This window comes from Limanda limanda, chromosome 20 (genome assembly GCF_963576545.1).
Source record: "Limanda limanda chromosome 20, fLimLim1.1, whole genome shotgun sequence".
NCBI classification, from domain to species: domain Eukaryota; kingdom Metazoa; phylum Chordata; class Actinopteri; order Pleuronectiformes; family Pleuronectidae; genus Limanda; species Limanda limanda.
The window spans coordinates 11787241-11810560 of record NC_083655.1 but is presented as its reverse complement, the minus strand read 5'-3'; the positions used below and the strand labels follow the sequence as shown (position 1 = coordinate 11810560).

Genomic DNA, 23320 nt, shown 5'->3' with positions numbered 1-23320 from the left:
CATAACAATCACGTTTGTCTGGGGAGAACTTTCTACATACAAGGGAAACTTCATCACAGAAATGAAGAACATGAAGTGTGAAGCACCTGAAACGCCCGATAATGGAAAAGGCATCCATCACTCTAACTTATCCATTCAGCCTTGGCTTTCTTACACCAACGTCAACTTTTAGAATGGCTCTGGTTCCGCAATTGATGTTTCAGAAAATACTTATATAAAGAGTTTAAAGCCTTGAACCCGGCCGACCAGGTGTGAGATGACTTGTGGCTGTAAAACCACAACATTTTGGAGCAAAAACCCTATTGGAAGTAGTAGTAGTACTTCTCCTTGACACTGTGAATAAAACATGTTTTATAACATTGTTTCACAGTCTCGTAGCTTGTGGGAAGGTGTGTGCCTTAGTTGGTTTGAAGATGATGGCCCATTATCAGACTCTCTATTCAACTGTTAAGCTCTTTTCTTGATTTAAACAGTACAACTATAAAATCAACTAAAGCATCACAAGATTTTTGGCTGTTGTTGCACAAACCCTTAATTGTTTGACATCCTCCTTGATTATCTGTGGATAAAGATCTGATATGAACTGGCACCTTGTTCTAATTTTCAATCAACATATTTTTAGATTCCTATTAAGCAAAATCAGCTCATCAATACTGTCACTTTGAATTTTACGATGACTCGACATGCTGTCTAAAAAAGGAAAGTGTAATAATGTGGAAGTAACAAACAGAAATGTTATCATGTTTATATCATTTCAAGTTAGTCATAATGTAGCAACATTTCTCTACTGGCATAGTAGGAAATAAATTCTAATAATTATGATGGGATTCACATTTGTCCTTATCACTCAGGCCAATCCAATCACCACATACATTATAGGCCTTCACTCAGTCATTTATTCCCCTCATCTCGATCTCATCCAGTTCTACCTCAAGTCTGACCTGATTTATCCGCTCTGTGCTCTCGTCATTTATTTAATCCCGTGTAGGCAGCCACAGCGGCAGACTGATCATGTTGCTGCCGGGTCAAAACAATATTATCAGGAGGCGGAGGCTGAGGCTGGATGAAAGCTGCTGTCCTGCACAGGAACAATTCACTAAGGACGAAAAGTGGCCTGTGCACCGCTGGGATTAACTGGTCGGATGAAACCGCAGGGTAACTCGCCCGAGTCTGTCGTCATCACTCACTCACACGCAAACACACACACAGTTCACGTCACATTTGCAGGTGCAACAGCAGACATGTTTTTGCTATAGGAGCTGCAGCGATGAAATTAAGTGGTTTTTCCACAGAACAATCTCGCAGACCCCCCCCCCTTGAGATGTGTGTGTCTACTGCTGGTTTCAGACATGCACTCAAGTCCAGACATTTGCCTGAAAATTCCTAAGGGGCTGAAAGCAAGAGCAAAAAATGTCCAAGTCCTCCTTGTTCCTTCCAGCTAAGCTCCCTAGTAAAATGTCCGGTGAGCCCATATGAGAATACAGAAGGAAAATGTCTGGAAATGTCACAGTGAGGGAGTGGGTGTGTTGACGTTTCTCACGCCCTACGGAGGCGAAATTAGAAGAAAAATACAAATATCTTATGATGAAAAAATATCTCAACTGGCAAAGACGACTCCTGAGACTTTGAGCGCTACCGGCGATAAAGGGCTGACGCAGGAGTTGAGTGAGAATCGATCCATCATGTCCTGCCTCCTGCATGTTCTACCCTGTCACAACGTGTCTGAAACCCCCCAAAAATCTTTGTTTCCTGTGAGAAAGTAATTAATTTATTCAGTCAGCAAGAAAACGCAACATTTGAAACAAAGTGATCGATCATTCAACAAAGCAAACTAATAAGCAATCGAGGGAGCTCGTCCCAGGAGGGAAACATCGGCAACCTCAAGAGAGTCCGATTTACTTCAAACTCTGAGGACGAGTAATATTAAAACAGTGACATTGCTTTAATCAACAACATGACACAACATTGCACAGAGACAGAAGGCTGCTCTGCAATCAAAGATGACGCAGAGGAGGATGATTATAAAGAAGAAAATAAACAGAAAAAGAAAAGGAGCGTCTGCACGGAGGCCATGTGCGGCTGACTAATAAAGAGGATGACGTTACCTGGGAGATCAGAGAGCGCCCCTCTCTCGATAATGTGCTTTCTATACAGAGTCTTCAAAACCTTGGCGCTGCCGAACCTCTTGAACCGACTCTTCACGTTGTTGTAGTACCATTCCAGGGACTGTGTTCTCAGAACCCTGCAGAGGAACCACAAAGATGAAGGAGAGAAACGTTAAGTCGGAGAGAACAGATGGGAAAGTAACTGGCAGGAATCTGATTTCATTATAATTACACCAGGATTTTATAACTTCAAATTCAAGCCAAGACTTTCATTAGGATGAGTGTTTTTTAATTATGAAAGTAGAGTACCAAGCCTTCTAGACTTTTTCAGCCATTCAAGAAAGAATAAAGTCTTTCCTGCACTGTGATGGTGTTTTAAAGTATATTTCTAATATAGATGTTTGTGTTTCTTATCAGACTGATCAGCTCTGCTCTGTGATATGAAGCAGTGGCTCTTCCTCTCTGTGGAGGTCAGATTAAAGATATTAGTTAGATAACATAATTAATATGTTATCAAGCAGAATCCAAGCTGTGAACAGTGGGTTTTCGAATGTGACATCACATCATTTTCCAGACTCTTCCTCACATCTTGGTGCACGGGCCGACTGGTGCTCGAACGCCAGCCCTCAGCGCAGAACAGATGATTACATAAGTGGAAAGTCATAACGGGGAGAGGGTTATGAAAAGCCCTCAGAAACGCGCTCCCGTTTGCACCAGTGTCGTGTCAGATTGCATGAAACTCTGCCAACTTGGTGTTTAATCTGTCAGTTTGGCTTTTTCCATGACACAGTTGTGAGCAGAAACAAACACAACACACAGAGACACAGATTTCTATCTCAAGGAAATCACTCCAACACACTGTAGTTGTATTTAATGTATTATGATGATCTTATGATCTTATTTTTCTGCAATGACAAACCTTCAGGAAAACATTACATGGGCACACTCATATCTTTATATCCATATATTGTATTCATGGTTGCAACTATGAGAACAAACATGTTTTCAAGTATTACCTGTGTTTAAATACTGTTTGACTGCTGTGTCCCCAGAATGAGTAAATAAATGAATATCTTTAGAGCTCTTATTAATATTCCTGTCTTTGTATTTAGCACACATTGATATAGACTAATCTGCTGAATATGAATCAGTTAATAATGTGTTGCTCGTGAATGTGTTGATTCTTTTGAACTGCTCTTTGGTAAGAACTAAGGGAACTGAGTCGTTAGCTTCTTGAGCGGTTCCTTTTATAAATCAAGCCCAAATGTCGCTGCTCTCAAGCTCCAGCGCTGAAAAGTGAGAAAACAAGAGCCACTGAGAAGGACATTGATATGGTATCACTTTGTGTTTTCTATGCAGATAATTGAAATAAGGTCCTGCAATGTAAGTAATTGGATGCTGTTATAGTCCACACACGCAAAAAGATTTTGGCCTATCATAACATTATCCAAGTGATCAGGACTTTTGAAAAGAAAAGGAATGGAGCCATCTGATCGGGCTCCCTCCAAAGAGCCGAGATTCTACATCACAAGCTATTTGGCTGATTAAGACTCTTCTCTTTGATTTGCAATAACTAATTTCTTTTGTATGTTTTTCTTATAGTCAACAAGTCCCATGAAAAGAACATAATGAATTCCTCCTAACAAGTATTGTAGCCAAAGCATGATACACAAACAGGCCATATGGTTACAATGGGGGACCTGTTCCTTCACGTCAATGCACGTACATATCCTGCTGCTGTAAATACTCATTAAAGTACCAAATACGTTTTAATCCACAGTTGAAAATAGTTTAGACTAAATGTTCGCTTCTATCTGAGTTAAGTTTGTTAAATGCAGCACGTCCCAGCCTCCATCCCCCGGCAGAGAAAGCAGGGACAAACTGAGAGAGTGCACAGTACATGATAGAGAGTGAACATGTTGGTGCCTCTGCACAATGAAGAGAAAGGCCATTGAAAGAAGAGGGTGAAAATAACCCTGCTAATAAAAGGGATCCTAAGTGTCCCTGAGGCTGCATAGGCTGCCACATCCATCCCCTCCCTCCTTCTTACCCTCCCTCCTTCTCAGTGGATTTATTATCCTCTGCCACTATCAGCCCGGCTGCTCAATGAGCCTAACCTTCCTAATTTTATGCCACAGGTCAACCTAGTCTCTCTAATGTCGGTTGCCCAGCTCCAGTGAAGAGGCCCGGCTCATTTATTTCCCACTGGGCCCATGCAGGGAAGAGGAAGGCACAGACATGAATCTGGAAAAGCAATGCAGCCTAGAGGAGGCAATAATAAAAGGCAGGAATTCACAAACAGGTCCCACCTGTGCCCTGAAATGAGCTTGAACCACATATAGCAACCTTTGACATATTGAAGAAAAGGTGGGTGCACGGTGGAGATATTGTTATCTGCATGGAATCTTAATTTATTTTCAACTTGCACTCTTTGCTGGAGCATGATCCCACCTTTGAAAAACTATTTACCACTAAATGGGAAAAACTAAACCCTGGATGTGCTACATTAGAAAGGAATGACCATGACATACAGTAACTAGTATCCCCACAAACTTACTTGGGATGGTGGAGGGGGTTTACACAACTTAAACTAGAATGACACTCAGTAGAGAAAATACCTCCATCAAGGCCCAACCACCCTCCCAAAGGCCTTATGGACATGTTTGAATTCATTAGATCCATATTATTATACAAGAAAACAACGATCAAAAGTTTTGTAGTAATCCGTCCAGTGGTTTTGAACAATCCTACTTCGGACATCAGACAACTAAACAGAAAAGCAAACACAGACGAAAACAGTGTCTCTGCAGCTCCACCACCTCACCATCTTGAGAAATCCATAGCTTTGCAGCCATGCTGCGCCTAGTTACGGTTGCTAAGCTATGATTGGAGAATTACTGTCAGGGACTCATGCTTAATTGACGTGTATCTGCATGTATACATAACACATGTATGCTTTTTGTGCATTTTTAACGAGCTTAGCTTCACAGCGGTGCAATGCTCTCATTTCAATTTGCCTGTCAATCTGACCGACAGACTTATAAGTAAATATAAACTTCAGCGCAACACATCTGCTTCGCCCTGTGCCGACCACACAAATGTGCTGAAGCCAAACTGAGAGAGAGAGAGACAGAGATTTAGAACAGTGGGGCATCTCGATGAATGAAGCATGACATTGCTTCCCCAGAGTGATCTGATCTAAAACGAGAAGAAGAAGGGAGGAGAGTGGAGTGGATAAGCAGAGGCTTTCAAGCAAGGGCTGCACTGCTGCGTAAACTCGCGCGAGTACGCATTTCATAATGAGGTTGGGAGACTCCCTGATGCTCGGCTGCATGAATAAGGCAGAGGGATTCCTGGGGAAGGTCTCCAGACAGTGGATCTACCCCGTCTTCCTTCATCCCTTCGCTTGCCTTAGCTCAGCTCTGCATCATGGCACTGGGAGCAACGCCTCTCTAATTATTATCCTCTCCTCTCCACTCCTTTTGCCCTCTGTACTTCAGAAGACCAATTTGCACATCTAAATGAGGTCTAAATAAAATATGTAGAAGAATATGTCGAAAGACTGCACACAAAAAAAAATGTATGTGGCTTTGCTGAGTTTCCACCTCCTTCGGCAAAGGGAGCTATTACCATAAATGACTTTCTGAGCCTTCTAATGAATTGGTTCAGCTTGTGTTGACGCTGCTGTAGAGACGGGACAGAGGAGCAAAGGAGAAGGAAGAGCGGTGGGGGCTGATGATAGCAGAACATCAAATATTCTCTTCTGAAGACTTGCAGAGTGACTGGTCTTGTTAATAGAAGAAAACAAGACAAAAGAACGGGATTGTTCTCCGCTCCAGGGTAGGATCAAAGCGTGTGATGTTCGGGAAGTTAAAACCGTGGAGTTGGGAGGTCCTAATGAGCGAAGAGTTGCTCTCTGTATATTAACTCATCATTGAGTAGCATAGAAAAAACTTTTCATATCAAAGAAAATGTATTTTTTCTGAAGGAAAAAGATGAAAAACTGGAAAGATTCAAACTAAAACCAGAATAGGTTTAACTGGCATATTTTCAAATACAAAGAGCATATTATTTGAAGTGCTATTGACAATTAGCAACCAATACCTATCAGATTTATTCTTACGAGGGTTGAACCCACCTACCCTAATTCTTAACTTTGAGAATTGTTTGATGATTCTAAACGGTTCTCATCTGTGCTTCATCTCCCTGTTGTTTTCAACCCTCCAAAACATGGGTGTTTTTACCAAACTGGGAGCAAATATTACTTGGGAGTGGTTCTCCAGATGATTAACTTTTGGAACTGATGGGTCAGGGTGGGGTTGTGGAAGACGACACCCCCCCCCCCCCCCCGCAATAGAGAACTGTGTGCTTGTTGTGTGGATGCACACAGTGAATGCCTGCCTGACTGACTGTGAGAAAGAGAGACAGTGTCGGAGAGTGCTTTCCTCCTGTTCTTTTCAGTACCATTCTGGCAGGTTTACTGTATTTGAAAAAGAGAAAATCCACAAACCTACCACTCCTGTTAAAATATTTATTTGCCAGTGATCATTTAACGGGAGCTTAAGGCGTGCCGAATTTCTATTTTTCAAACATTTTGTGGAGTTTTATTGATCCAGCACCGATGAAAAGATATTTTACTGGATGTGCATACTGTTGCCGTTTTTGACAGTATTTGTGCCTCTTACTTTCTCTGCTCTGTCCTTCCTTTGGCTCTGCAGATGTTGCAGGAGCGGGAGTGTTTAAACTTCAACAAAGTGCAGATCCTGTAAGTTAGTCAGCAGCACAAACTATCTTCTCTACGTAGCACTCTCTCTTATTGGGGATGGGGAATGGCTGAATTGGCAGGTTATCAAGGGGTTATCGCCTACTGGTGGATTGTGATCGTTGAGGTCTATCATAGTGGTGACGTTGTATGTACCAGCTGAACACCCCTCACCTCACCCTCCCCTTCAAAACATGAAAGAGAACCTGTGTTCTCCAGTGTTCATAAAAACTCAAAAGGTTTTTAGGTTGTCCATTCTGGACTACTTTAAAAAACATGGCGGCCTCTATAGAGAGGACCCACTCCAATTGTAAATATAAAATGTTTAAATATAAAGGGCTGATTCTGGGGTTAAGAAAACAACACTTTGAACAATTAAGATGATCAAACACTATAGTCACAAGGATAAGTTTATATTTAATTTCTATCAATATATCTCTTTCACCTAAATCTAACACACTGAACCTTTAATTTCAAACAGACTTTTCCTTATTTATAACTGTTCAGGCATCTATTGCACTTCTCTCTCTCCTGGGAGAGGGATCCCTCACATGTGGGTCTCTCTGAGATTGTCCCCCTGTTTGTTTCCCCTCTTGTTGAGGGTTAAGATCAGAGGGAAAGGGGCCTTGCTAAGTCCTAAGAGACAAATTGTTATTTGTGAATATGTGCTATACAAATAAAATGTCATTGATTGATTGATGGGGATATTTATACACAAGCAGGTTAGTCTGAAAACTTATGTTAATTCTGAAGATAATGAGAAGGAGCGCCGAGGCAGGGTCATGCTTTAGCCTATATAAATAAAGTGAGTGATTGTGTGTGCATATTTTCGAGTGCACGGCATCATTATTTCTTGCTGACTGCTGTTGTTGCTGGGAATGTCTCCTCATGAGGGTATGCACAATTCCTCTGCTACTAATAACCAATGCTGTGAGAAGTGATAGGGTTTGCATGTGTTGTACAATATTTGCAGAGAGAAAATAAATCAAGCCGCGTGTTGCTTCGTAGTCCACATCAGCCTTGTAAATGTTCCCAGAGAGGCAATATAAAGACATGGGCACCTCAACTTAGAACATTAAAATTGCACTTGATTATACTTTATGAACTTGTGATCCCTTAAGAAAAAATGTGTCTTATAGAAGGTAGGTCAAAGGTCATGTCCAGGTCCTGATCAGCTTTCCACTATCTGTATTCTACACTGGTGTCCCTGATCTGTTACACAAATATGTAAACTGTTCCCCAAATATGTTCACAGTTGAAGTCAAAGCCGCTCAAAAGCAAATGTACTACACAGTGGGGAATGTTATTAATATTGATTAATTTCTGTTATGAGGACACTGAGAAAATCTTTCTCCAAACAAGAATTAATGGCCTTTCTTCCACATATTTTGCTGCGCCTGTGGTTGTGTATTTGTATTTCATTTCTGAGCAGCAAGACAAGGAAACGGAGAAAGGACAATTTAATGTCAGAAACTGGAGATTCACGTGTGTTGATATGGATCTTTACCATAGTTTACTTTCTGTGAATATACATAACCTACATCTGTTGATATTAACATTAAAAGTGTTTAACTTTTAAAATGTGCAGGATGTCATACACCAAATGCAAAGTAGTGTGTTTCACGCATTGTTTTGCATATTTATTCCAGGGATTCTCTCTGAGCTCTGCCATCTGTGCTGCTACCACAGCAGGAAGGACACTCCTCTTAAATATATTCCGTGTTGGCAGAAAAGGCCGAAGGACAAAGAACAAGGTCGTAGGTCAACTGCTAAGAGAACTATGATATTTTCAGCAATCTAGGGCACGGCTCTCCCAAACTGTCGGTATGATTTAAGAAGGCATCTGGTTCGTCATAGGCAGGAAAACAAGTCTTACACCAGCGGTACTGGTACATAACCTTTCCGAGAAGCAGCTGGAGTATTGATCACCTGCCTGGGCTACTGTGATTGACATTTAGATAGGCAGAAGTGCAAGACTATAAAAATAACTCATCCTGGGCAGGTCGACCGCCTCTCCTTTCCCTCTACTTTCTTCTGTCTCCTCCATTATTTCTACCTTATTCCTTTTTTTACGTTTTCTTTGTGTCTCTCTGCCAAAAAAATGGTTTGAAAGAAAGAAACACTTACACCTGTGGTCAGGGTTTACTTCAGGACTGAACACACCCAAATGTGTCCTGAATGCTTTCTAAGGACTGATCACTCAAGCCACATTCGGTGGTGGTCTGTGACGCACATACTGTTAAACTGTTGGCCGTACACTGATTTATTTGTGGCCACTGCCGCAGTATCAACACTGACAACCACACCAAATCTTTGCTTATAGCACAGCTGCACAAGACTCATTCAGCCTCTCCTTAATCTCTCTCTCTCTCTTGCTTGTTCGCTTGTGCTGACACAGACACAACACAAACATCTGCAAACTCAAAGTGGATAAAAACAACATAATTTGGTCTTGTGAACCACCCCAGCTCTGACACACTATTTGGTTAAAAAGGGGAATGATTATAAACACACATCTTAGCTGAATGTGAATGAATGGCTATTTAAGAAATAGCCAAACTCTTCAGTTTCGTACACAGGTAATATGGCCAGGCTACAATTGACTGAATCCAAGATTTCCCGCTGCTCACTTAGAAGATCAGTTTGAGATGAGCCTTTTTATGTTGAGAGACAATTTGGGCCGTATGAGCTTATGAGCAGGGTCGATAGAAAACACTGTCTCTCTCCATAACGCAGCAGTCGGCCGCCTCTCCCATGCAGAGCGGAGGGTCATTAAACGAACAGCCCTCTGTGACTGCAGACACATTTGCATGCAGCAAGTGTTCCGTAGCAGTTATAATTTGCACAGTTTTGACTGTGTATATGCTGCACTGCAACATTTAACCCAAACACGGCAGGATTACTATAAAGTCTTCTACTACACCCAGCTACTTTTACCTACGTCTCCAAAGAAAGTCTCCATTTAGGAGCTGCAGACAGCGGTCAGGCAGTTTCCTCTGTTATCTCCTCCTCCTATAGCTCTTTATATTTCGAGACCAAAAGCTGTCATCTTTACTTTCTCCCCCAATCTCTGTCTTTTCCTTTCTTGCCCTCTTCCGTTTTATCAAACCCCCCCCCCCCCTTCTCATTCCTCAGACTTTCACCGTCCGGGGTGTCACAGATGAATGTGCATGCGGCACAGTGTGGAGGACTGGAAATGAGTTATTCGGAGGCACAGAGCTTTCAGACAGAGCGTGGATACTAGGACCAAAGTGAATTGCAAAGTGCTCACACAGCGTCTGGTTTCCTGAAGCAGTAGTTTTGGGAGTTAGAATATCAGACATGGAGTATTCCACCGATACACCACCAATACTGATACTGTATCAGTTAATCCATGGAAATAGGATTAGATACTACCTATTGTTGCTTTTAAAGCAATCATGACTACTGAATATTACTTTTTCTCCCATTAGATATATTTAATATTCTCTTTTTATGATACTTCTTACGGAGATTCTTGAATACTATACCTTTTTTTAAGATTCTGGTGTCAGACACCTGATATGGTGGTGTCAGTTCGTCGTGTCATAACAATAAGTCACATTCTCTCCTGTAGATCAAAAGATTACCAGTATTCAGACTGTAACTGTCCCACTGAACTCATTGTCCTCTTACCTCAACTCGCCTCGGTTCATTAAGTGAAACATTTGTCCCATTGTGTCCAGAGTTAAGTCTTCAACAGGGAGATAACTAGAATCCAATAACGATTCTTACTACAAAGACGGAGCATCCTGTACTGAAAGAGCTTACTATCAGTTTCTAATGACTCATCAATAATGCATCTGAAGATCTAAGGCCCCTTCACACCGTGTTGTTTTGGGAAACTACAGAGAGATAAGCAGCGGAATCCTCGCTCATCAAACCCAAAACCCAAAGAACCATTTGGAGATTTGAAAATCAAAGATAGTCCAAAATGTCGACAGATCAATCGGTCTGAAAATGATGTGAACTGATTTTTCTTTCTTTCCATTCCACAGCTTTGATTCAACACGGCTTTACTGCACAATCTCACATGCCTCAGATGATATCGCACAAACTGACACAGGTTAACAACAACATTTTATTAGACCCATCTCACGCAGGGCAACAAGCAGTATATTTACACAACTGTAGATATTGTAACGGTGCCTTTAAAGCCCAGTAAAACTGCAGCTGAAAATATCCTAATTCAAGGAAGGTGTTTATGATCATATCTGATGCATTATATCATACTACAGGTCCATGTGTCTGCAGTTTGAATTACCAGGCACCACAATTTCCTTTGGTTTTTCTGTCACTATCACTGCTCGGAATTTGCACCTTTCATTGTACACGTGATCTCAATTTACAACCTCCTTTTCTGACTGACAGCGATTCTGCTGCGTTTTGACTTGGGACTTCAGCTGCATCAAAACAAACGCTCCTAAACTTTCTCCTTCATCATGTGAAGGAGAAACACACATGATGAGGTAGAAAACCTGCAGTAAAATAGAGTGAGTGAAGGAAAAGCAGAAAAAAGTTTGCTTTAAGGACAAGAGTGCAGCTCGTAGACAGAATCGTGATTTTACTCCTAAAAAAGAAAAACGCGATTCTCATTTTTGGAATAGAGAAGTTTAAACAAAACAGGAGCGTTAATAGTGGATTGATCTGTGTTCATTAGCTCAACGAACCACAATTTGGTTCCATCACAGCTGCTCAGTCCCATCATTGTGTTGTTGTTCAGCTGCACACGTGGGTCATAGGACGAAACATGATCGGTCATTTTGAAACACCGAGACTAAAACATTCCCCCAATGTAATGACAGGCGGTTTTTACCGGCTGCAGTATATTATTATTTTAATAACATCTATTTCCGCATTGGTTGTATGGAACATATGGGGAAGTGAGATAATCTGCTCTGAGCCGCTGCACAGCCCGAGCACCACATGGGATTTCAGGGGTTAGCATGCAGAGAGGCAGAGCTCTGCAGCAGCAGCAGCAGCCCTCGACTGCGGTTACGGTTTCCACTGCTCAAAGTCATCCTCCATCCGGTAATTCCGTGTGGATAATGAAAACTGCAGCCAGCAGCCTTTATCTGAACAATTATGTGGAACCGAAATCACTAAGAATCAATATGATGAAAGCCAGAGGCCTGTAAACACAATTCATTTGTGAGATGTCTTGTGAAAGAACTGCAAACCTTGGGACGATAACTAAATCTCAATAAGATGGCATCATTGGCTTTTGGGAGTTTTTTCTTCATTTCTTTAGGTCAAAGACTGGTGGGAACCCTGGTTTTATCCTCATAATGTCATCAAACACCTCAGCCAGGAAATGAAAATCCACTGAAATAACAGGATTTTAGAGATTACACAATGGCTGCACTAGAAACCTTTTTTCTCTTTTTTTCATAAAGATTATTTAATTTTTTATATTGCAGCATACGCAGGGAGGGAGGGCTCCTGATGTGGCTGAGTTTTTGATGCCAATACATCCAGAAAAAACACATACCCTTCAGAATGCTCTTTTTCATTGAGCCTTGTGTGCAGAGTAATTAAATATGAGCTGAATAATAATGTCAGCTGAATATAATCGTATAGTCGTTGGAGATTGATACAGGACGACACTGGATGAAGGTCATTAGTCTGATTCAAACCACAGACATCGTGAACAAATTACACGCGCTTCACGCTACAGCGAATATTTCACAAAACTAACTTTCTCCTCTGTGTTTGGGCCTCTCGTCAACATGGAAATGTTTTTTAAAATTATTATTATGGACGGATATATCTTGTAAAACGAAGGTCGTGTGGACAGAGATGATTTTTCAAATGGAGGTAGAAAAAAATATATCTGCAGCAGTGAAGACAAGGCCTCACTTTGAGAGACGGACAAACATGACAACACGGGGAAACAGCATATTGAAGCTGCCAGTGTATAATGTAGTGAAGTGTCAGTCTTAAGGTCCTGTCAGGGAACAGAGGAAACCATCAACACCAGGCCACATACACTGGATGTCACCTGTAAGAGACACGAGAGCGGAGTGGAGGAGGAGAGGAGATATAAGGAAAGGGAAATTGCGACAAATTGGAAAAGAAAGGCACAATGACTGTTTTACGATAAAAAAGGTCATCGTGTTGACTGGCGTGTGGTTCCTTGGGATCTATTTTTAGAAGTCCCCTTTCAAAGCATATCCCCGGTCTTTTTAATCCATGGGAATCGATCTTCAGTGGAAAAGTGTGGGGGGGGGGGGGGGGGGAAGCAGTGAAACCATCTTTGGCTGAAGTCGCTCTTTTAAGATCTCTTTGAGGGGTGTGTGTGAGCAAGATAAGACAGGAAGCTTCTCTTTTTCTTTTTTTTTTACCACAGAAGAAGAAATTACATGAGAAGTGTTTCACAGACGACTGCAGAAAACGCTCCAGACACCAAAGCTTGACATTTGTGACGGGAAGCTGTCCAAGGCAATGACCTTTACTGTGACCGCGGGAAAGGTTGATCAGAATGGAAATGTAAAAGTTTGACTCTTTTCACTTTTTGCATGATGGGAGACATGTTTGTGAAGCTGAAGTAAAAACTCACTCAAGAATACAAATGCTTCAGGTTGTATTTGTGCATCAGCTGAGCTCATGTCCTTGGCTCTAAAGACGTCTCTCATTAATGCACCAATATTTAGAACGTAAGCACGGAGAGACCACGTGCAGTGATGGGAAATGAGATAAATAGCCTAGTTGCAGCGTTTGAAGTGCAGATTGAAGTCTGTCAAAGACTAAAACACTTTTAAGCTCAAAGGCCAAATTAAGTCTCTTGAGCCATTTTGAGATATGAAATGCGTATAATTGGTTTCTGACGTTTTCCAAAGATTGTCGGAGAGCAGTAGGTGATTGTCCGAATCAGACATGTTCACAACAAAATGAACAAAAATAGAAAAGTCATGCTGTAAATCTTTTCGCAAATTTTCCTGCTGTATTCTTACAAGGTCTCACTCCGACATTTTCCAGACTTTTAGGGGACTGTAGGGGGAAGGAAAAGTTCCGGGAAATGCTGAAAATGTCGGCAGCAAATGACTCTGACGTTTGCCTTGTCACGTTCAGCCGCTTCTGAAAGCACCAACATCACTGTTTCTCTATAAAAGTGCATCTCATTCATACTATGACTTGCGCTTCCCTGAGAAATCTCTACTGTTCTCTGATAAAGACATTCACAAAGGCCACAACAAAGCACAGCTATTACTTCTAAGTGAGTGTTTTGTCTGTGATCATGCAAGAAGGCTCCTCTCTCTCTCGTGCATTTATTCGGAGGAAAGGCGGCCACAAAAAGAGGGACCAATAAAGTTAGCCATTTCATTGCATTGCACTTCCAGCAATTAGGAAACCGGAGAATGGTCAGTTTCCACAAACAAGCCTCTGGCTGCCCTCACCCTGGGAGCACTTCCCATCAGCCACACAACACCACCCAAGAAATAAAGACTGTTGGTGGAACCACCGACAACTACTGTCTATGTTTTAAGACATGATTTCAGTCTCACTTCATGTCTGTATAATGTGTGACTAAATGTTTCCCCATCGAAACACCCTCCTAAAAATGTGTGTTTACAATCCTGCTTAAAAATATGAATATTGTCTTTACAAATGCACATGCATAGAAAACATATTTGGAAATGAAAACTGCCTAAAATTCAGTGAGTAAGACATCATTTACAAAACTCTCAGGATCAATGCTGGAATGTGAAGAGCATCCACAAAATGTATTGTGTTGCGTCTGGCCCACAGAGAGATATTCTTTACTAAAGACGTTAAAAAAACCATAGATATGCAGTTAAATGAAACCACCAGGAGTCCTATCACATTACATGTGTTCAGTCCAGTATATGCTCATCCATAAAAAATAACTACTGTGCCTGCTTTATGTGCCACAAGTGCTTTAAATGTTTGTGTTAAAAAGGCAACTTTCATGGGAGTGAAGGTTTAATGTGGCTGTGAATCCAACTTTATATGATTAGCACTTCTCTTTCAAATCTTAACTTACTTGTACACAAAGACAAAAAAAAAACAGGTAGATCAGGTGCATCATTGCTGTGACATTGTGTTGTAGTTGTGATAGTTGTGTAGCTATGATCAGGAAGCATGTCAGCGATAATAAACTTGAAACTGCACTTGCGACTCCTGATGGTCGGTAAGGACACAGCCACATTTGCGTCACTGAAATAAAAAAAAGTGTTTCCTGTTTCGGTGATACATCACCATTACTCAACAAACTCATTTGCATGTTGCCGGAAGAAGGCCAGAAAATAAATATTGTGTAACAGTGTGCTTATTTGGTTTGAACACGAAGGGTAATTATTCTTGTAATAAGATTATAAACTGCATTTCTCTCACACACACACACACACACTTTAATATTTATGCTCGTTTTGCTCAGGATTTATTTGTCGCCTCCACCTGACATGTGACGTCACATCACTTTCTGCCCCGGGCGGCTTCATTGCACCGAGGGCACATGCGACCCTAACTTGAGTCCTCGCACAGAGCAAACAGCAGCTCGGTCTGTCAGACAGGGCGTGGGAGACGGATGCCGATGAATCATTGATGCTCAGCACACAGATCACAAACAAAATACAAAAGCACACAAACCATTAATGTACCAGATGCATGCAGCCACACACACAGGGGTACGCACACATTTATCTCTTCTCTTACTCGCCCACCCTTAACCGTTTACTGAGTTTTTCTCCGTGATGTCGCGGTGACAGAGACAGATGCTGCGGTGAGATTGAGAGGGGAAACGTCTCGCCACCAGGGTAAGAGAAATCTCCCTCGGACTTATTACTTTCAGTGGGAATGACATTAATAGCTGTTGTTGTGTTCCTGGCTCAGACTCTGCTAACGTTTGCATCCATCCATCATTGCACTTTTTTACCTGCATGTTTTAGCTTTCCACCGATAAATCACTTCTCCACTTCCCTCTCTACGAAGTTAACTAGTTAACTCAGGCTAGGGAGTAGGGCCACACCTCAACCACACCTCTAATCACCTGTCATATACATGTTAATCCATCCCTTCATCCTCTCTTCCCTCCCTCCCTTCTTATTCAGTTTGGTGCATACATTTAGTAGGTACTGGCTGAGGAGCCCATAAGAAGCCCCCCTCCACTCCCACTGAGTCCGCACAGTAGTGCATCCTCCCAGACCAGCCTATGAGATGCATCTTCACCTCGACCACTTCACTCAGTGTGCCTGTCTCTTTAACATCCAAAAATATCCACTTCCATTTCAACTTTTAAATCACATATTGCTGAGTGGTGTGGTCCCTATTGGAAACCAGATATGAGGCTCAAATATTCTGGATACGAACAAGGCCATCTTTCAGATTTGGAATCTGTGCAGTTGCAATCGGGGGATGGAGCCATGGCAGCGCAGTTTGGTCTTTACACAAACTCGACCAATCACGAGTCAGTATCAGCTGTCAATTATCACGTTTCACCCTGTTTTTATGGGTAAAATATCAATTAAAACTTAAGTTACTGTAAAGAATGAACTAAAATCGCTATGAATTTATTTGACTTGAACTTGGACTTTTGAAATTGGTCCATGTCTCAACCACTTACACAAAGGAGGCAGGGTAAATGGTCTATACTGCAGCCGGCCACCAGGTGGTGATCAAGGGGCTTTCGCTTTTCATGTCGTCCATCTTTATATACAAGCTGTGTTTCCAACTAGTCACCTCACTGAAGTCTTTCTGTCTTTGTTTTACTGAAGGCTGCACAGAGCAGATACAAGGTGACACTTTCAAAATGTTGACATTGAATGTGTCTTAAAACAGAAATGTGAAAAGGTTAAATATTTAATAACGTGTTGATGTTTGCTATTCATGTAAATGACGCTCGTCAGACTGTAACAGTGCGGTCACACACAGATGGAGGCGACTGTACACCGGAGAAGGGTGATGGTGGGAAGTAAGTGTGAGGATAACAGATTGCATGAGGAGATGGATGCCATATAGATGAAATACAGCACCATCCATCAACTGATGGCCCCGGTGACAACAGACTGCATCAGCGCATGATTTACCGATCACAACACCGGGCTGGGAGGAGTTTACTTCAGTGCGAGTCGACAAAATCTGGCCTTGAAACTATTTTACCATGAGGTTGGATTGTAACTTTTTATGTCGAGTATATATCATCTGGCCTTTTAATTACCCGTGTGCGCCTCATTAGGATAAAATATCCCTCTGCAGCATCCGAGGGGCCCGGGGCGAAAACATCCCGCGGCAAGAAGCTCTGCCATAAACAGTATTTAACATTACAACCGGAGGATAATAATGACAGCTGAGAAGTGAGATCACATGGGGATTCGTGTTGGGAGGTTTGTTTCACTGATTAAGCTCATTTGGATGACCCTTGCAAAGCACTCTGCTGTTTCAGCTTCTGCGCCGCTGCTGTTTTTTTTATAAAAATTCCAGCTCAGCTTTGATCATTCCTAAGAACCTTTGCCCTCTCTCTTTCATGTCAGCACGCCAACACGCAGCCATACGTTGTACTCCAGGCCAGAGCGCTGCATTATTCATACTGATGCCGTCACACCGAGTAATTGAAGCCATGACGAAGAGGAGGAGGACGGTGTATAGACCGCCCCCCCCCCCTCTCTCTCAGGAGAAATTGTTTTGATCATTATCAGTGACCTCTGAGGAGATCAGAGCAGACATCAAGGTGATACTCTCCATCTGTGGGTGAAGTCAACACTGGAAGGGACTGTGGAGGCTGCTGTATGGACCGTAGACTGTATATATGAAGATATATAACATGCCCCGTGCTCAAAAGTGAAGCCAAATTGTCTTGATACCCCCTGGTGGCTGGTATGGGTCATAAATCCTGCCTCCTTGTTGTTCGCGGATGGGATATGGACCAAACCAGTCACGTCTAAAAAGATGGTTTCTGCCATTTTAGGTATTCTTATCATACTGGAGTATGTTCAAATGCTAAGTTTCTCAGTAAGTTTGGTTTTATTTATTGTATAATGATGCTTTTCATGCTATAAAATCAGAGTGAAACATCATGATTGACGGCAGAGACTTACTCACAATTGGTCAGTTGCATTTATCTCCCAAACCTCGGTACCATGGCTCCATTCCCCAATCACTACTGTGCAGTTTCTGGGTCCATATGTAAAAGATGGCAGCGTTTGTATATCTTGTGATAGAGGGAGGAAGTGGGGATGTGTATATACAGTTAGAGAACAAAGGTTGCTGGGTGTTTGGGACACGTATTCCATCATGTCGCTGCAGTGACCTCATTTGAGCTTCTGCTGGCGACTTCTCTTCTGTTACACTCCCATTATGTCTTCTTTCTAACAAAGGGAAAATAGACAAAAAGGGAAGTAATAATAGAGGGGAAAAAAAATCACAAGGCTCATTACCTCTGAATTTTCAAACCTATTTTGCTACAAAAGCCTTAATTAAGAACCATTACTAACAGAGAACAAAACATCTCCCTGTTTCTCCCTAAACCTCTAATAAGTATTCAAACTGATATAGTGCTCTTACTTTGGTGGTTTGAATTCTGGTGTATGTCTCGTACAGTCAGAAGCTCTAGAGATCCAAACATCAGCTAGGGTAATAATTCATGCTGACATCCCCTTTACCAATGAAACACATGAGGTACACTGGGGTTATATACATATCTGGAATGAGAGGAATCTCAGAATATGTATTTTCTGTGTGTTTATATGAATGACATGTGGGAGCTTTAATGTGTACCAATGCAGAATAATTCACCTGCAGACACAAGTTTTCTACTTGATTCATGTTCTTGTCTCTGTGTCCTGGCTGTGACTCCTATATAAAATAAATTGAAAAAATAAAACACCATCTAAGTGCCTTAATGTGAATAGAAATGCTGGAAATCTGAACTGAAGTGACAGCCCACAGGTTAGGAATGTAAAATGTAGACCTGAGCACGAGTGGATTCATCTTCCACAGTGATGAGAGAAAATGAACAAATCCTGTGTATCAGTCCCAAACATAGAATCATGGAGGAAAACGACAGCAATGGCAGGGCGGAGGTGTTTTGATATATGTGTGTGTTTCTGTGTGTGTGTGTGTTTTGTGGCATGTGGAGGTGGTGAGGAAGGGGATTAGCGAGCATGACAAGCTTACCCCAAGACGTGTGTAGCCTACACTCTGGCTCAATCCTTCCTTCCCTCTCTTATTTGTCCCCTTGTGTCTTTGACTGTTAGCTCACATTCCTACCTCTGTTTGCTTTTTGCAGCTCTTACTTTGTCCTACATGTTGTGGTACATCTCTGCGTCTAGGAGAGGGTGTGTGTGTGTGTGTGTTGGTGGATGCAGACTGCAGAGATTTGTGGTTATCCGCCTGCAGGTTATTTGAGGCACTGACACCAGGTGAAACCTCTACATCCTCTGCAGGTTGGCAGGCAGTCGGTCTGATATTTACCATGAGTGAATCAACACAAAGTGAGAAAGAGGAGGCCGGCAGGTTCAGACGACGTCAAACTCGCTCGCTCACTCACTCCTGGCAGGGAATGTGTTTACTGAAACCCGTTTACCAAAGACGTGTACATTTCAGGAAAGTGTTGAAGTAAACACAAACAGAGTACGGAGATATACATCCCGCGGCTGTGTGGCCAAGAGAAAAAATGATCGAGCAGAAGACAAGTGGAGAATATTCTGCGCTTCAGGAAAGCAGAGATATGGAATGAGAGAGCAGAAAAGAGTAAGAGAGAGACAGAGAGGGGGGCTGGAGAGAGTCCTTCATTAAAAATGCATGAATCCACAAGACACTGCAGAACCTGCAGGGCCTCCATAGCTCACCTCTGCAGGTGAGAGCAGATACACTTGACCGAAATGGTGTTTAGTGCCAAAGGTCAGCACTCACACATGTTGGTGTGTTCTGACCAAACGTGAAACTCATTCCTCCTGTGGATTCAAGACAAGGAAAAGACTCAACAAGATGCAAATATGTGTCTATGCAAGTTGAAAGTGTTTCAACTTTAACAAAAATATTGGCCCTAAAGATGCAAGACCGCACTCCTCCAAAAAAAAGTTAGTTTGTTTTTTGTATCGGGGATGCTTGTACTCCATTTCAGGACAGTAGGAGGAAGTGGGGACGTGTCGACCATCTTTATATACAGTGTATGATTTGGACAATCAGGATGACACCATTATTGAAAACATTTATGAAGAATATCAAGCAACATCGAGCAACTTCCAGGAGCAGCCAAAAGATTGTACCAGAGTTGCACAAGCTCCTCTGTCCTCTCCACCAACACGTCTACAGTGATTCAAAACACAATTTATAAACATTTAACTGACGAGTTTTACTTATTCCATGATATCCCTGCTTTTTTGTGCTTCGTCCACCCAAACCAAATGTATTGGTTGTTGGGGGCCTAACAGGAACAAAGGCCCCAGAACTGAGGCCTTGTGTGACATTCCGATCCATGTAACAGTATTCTGGAGGGAAAAGTTTGAGCTTCCCCAAACTACAGTGACCCCTGCTGTGTCTCTAGCCGCGCCTCAGATTTGATCTCTGACCCCCCTATTGGCCTGAGACCTTTAGCCCCGCCGGAGGGGGGAGCCAGCTCACAGATACTATTTAACTTCCCACTCATCTCAAATCTTTCTTTCCGGTTCCAAATACAGTAGAGCTAGCATCTCAGTTTTAGTTCTTAGTGTAGAGGACACAAAGGAAACACATCTTGCAGCTGTTTGACCTTTCTTAAGTTTTACTTCTAAAACTTTATCTTTTTGTAGTTCATTTTAGTCTAAAGCTACCTTTTCCTAATCCAGTTTAAGCTTAACTTATTCTTTTTTAGTACATCGTAAGCTTATTTTTCCTTATTTTTCCTTAAAGCTTTTAATTTGAACAAGCTTCTTTTTAAGTTGCTTTTATTTTGAAGAGAGCGCGGCAGAGAATCCCCTCACTCGCTGGCCGAGCTCAGAGACATTTCCCCCGCCATCTACGGACCATCCGGACACGGGTGTCCCTTCCTGCAGACGGGCACAGACTTTGCCAAGGAGAACGAAAAGCATCCTCTCCGTTTCGGCCCAGCGTCATCCCGCCGCCGCGGCTCCGTGATCATCTTCCTGAGGCCAGGAAATCATCCACTTCCTCCTTCCGGGATTCGCGCTTCCACGGTCGTGCACGAAACCCCGCGAAGCAACACGAAGTAAGAGACATATGTCTGGGCATAGTTTAGTTTTATACTTAGTGTGTCTTATTTGAGTGTAACTTGATAGAAAGACCGCCGTGTCGATCTTACTGTGAAAAGCGCGCGGTGACGACCCGGCGCTTCCGGTTTGACTCGGCTCCCTTCAGGTCGGCCTCACTGAGTCGTGAATCTGTTAAAAAGACACCTCTCACGTAACTGGTTTGCCGGTTTCACTGTGAGATCGCCTCTGACGGCGTTTTTAAGATCATCTCCGATCTGTGTTACTACTTGCTCTCTCTCTCTCTCTCTCTGTTGTTCGCTCACATCCGCCGACATACACATCCTCACACACACCCACACACACACACAGTCACCTTATACATAGTCATTCTGATATCCAGGGCCCCTGAACGCACCTCGACGCCGTTCGGCTCTAGGGCTAAACAAAGACAAAGAACCCCATTTTTCCTCTCTCAGCCTTGTCTCACGAGTGTTTAAGTCAGCCATCTTTTACCATCTTGGCTCTAAGCCCTCGACGCCATTCGGCTAAAGCTAAGCTAAGATAAAGAATACTATACCAATACCAATATTGAGATTATCAATTTAACTTTATCAGATGAGACTGATATTTATAGACTAAGTTGCTGGTCCCTGTTTACCAGGGTGGTGCCCTCTTCGAGTATTAATATAGATAGTATTATTCTTAAATTGATAATTTTATTGTTTTGACTAATTATTTCATTATTCTTGGTTGATAACCTTAACATTGTTAATTGACAGCTTGTACTTTCTAATTGATAATTACTTGTTTTTCATTAATAGTTTGTTATTCATTGATTGATTATTCTTAAGTTTTTCATTGAGTATTTAATTATTCTTAATTGATAAACTTTATTATTCTCAAATTAGTGATCTAATAATTCTTAATTGTTAAACATCCTTATTTACTCATTAATAGTTTTATTGTTATTTGATTACTGATCATCTTCAATTAATAATCTAATTATTTTTAGATAAATAATCTTTATTGCTTCAATAATCATATTCCATGATTATTGATAATTAGCCAACAACGAGTCACCCTTCTATTGCACAACATGGTTCATTCATCCAAAATAATCCAGGCAGTGACTCGGTATTCCAACAGACCAATTAAGTGTTAAACGTAATTTCTAGGAGACATCACTCAACAATCAGAAGGTTCACCACTGAGAAAGACTGGAGACATTTCTTTCATGTCCCAACACAAACTGTCACGCCACCTGACTCTCACTATTCACTTTTCCTCGTAAAAATGTACCACAGGACCAGAAACACTTACAGGGGTGAATTTCTGCTCTCAGGTCGAGTGTGTGCACACAGTGCCTCTCTTTGTGTTCACGTTTGTGTTTTTGCCAACTGTGTGTCTGCTTGCAGCTACGCTATCTCTCCCATTGGCAGCTGTGATGTGAAAGGCTGCTTTGATCCTGTTAGAATCAAACAGCATCTCCAGAGTTCCTCTGCTGCTGCTGTTGCTCTGAACAAATAGCCCAGAAGACAGAAACAGACAGAGGGAGAGGAAGAGAGGGAGGGAAAGAATGCGGGATTCCTATTGGTCGATCTGGGCCACTGGGTGTTTCAGTTGAATAGAGGCTACCTGCTGAAATATGTCCTGTGGCATTTGAGCTTTCAGCAGTATAATCACACTGAAATGCTATAGCCTTCATTTTTAAGCATACACATTTTTCACACAGCAATCTGAAGCAGACACAGACCAACAGCAAAGATGGTCCCGGAAGCTTGTTTGCTGATTATTGGAAAACTAATTTTCAATAATCGACATGATTGATGCTTTATTTCAGTGCATGGAAATGGCAACATTGTCCCACACCATGATTCCATTGCATCCCCTCCTGTCCTATTTTGATTGCACATAAAACCATAAACCATTCAACACCATGACAATTAGTGTCTCCAATACAGATGTTTTGATAAGGGCTGTGACTGTATGGATTTGATCTCACTGCGGTGATAAAGCAACATATTACTGCAGTTTATCGGTTATTACGGTAATTAGCTCAATCCCGCGGTAAGCTTGACATGACCCCGGTGATGCAGGTACAGTCACATCCCCAGTTTTGAAACCATTTTCACTTCCAGATACCGATCTGATACCAGTGCATTTATAAATATAACAACATATTTGAAGTATTTTGACAGCTGATGGAAGCATTGGAAAGAGAAAGAGCACTTTTATCTGGATCGGTACATAAATAGTGGCATCGGTAGAGGAACACCTCTAGTCTCTGA

The 23320-nt window shown here is 42.0% G+C and overlaps 1 protein-coding gene across 2 annotated transcripts in view; it reads right to left on the bottom strand.

The window, feature by feature from the left end:
* Nucleotides 1–23320, bottom strand: part of myripb (myosin VIIA and Rab interacting protein b) — a 102038-nt gene that overhangs the window by 20350 nt on the left and 58368 nt on the right. For both annotated transcript variants that reach the window (XM_061094163.1, XM_061094162.1), the window contains exon 3: nucleotides 2106–2242. In XM_061094163.1, the coding sequence (XP_060950146.1) occupies nucleotides 2106–2242 (137 nt within the window). The remainder of the gene's footprint in view (nucleotides 1–2105; nucleotides 2243–23320) is intronic.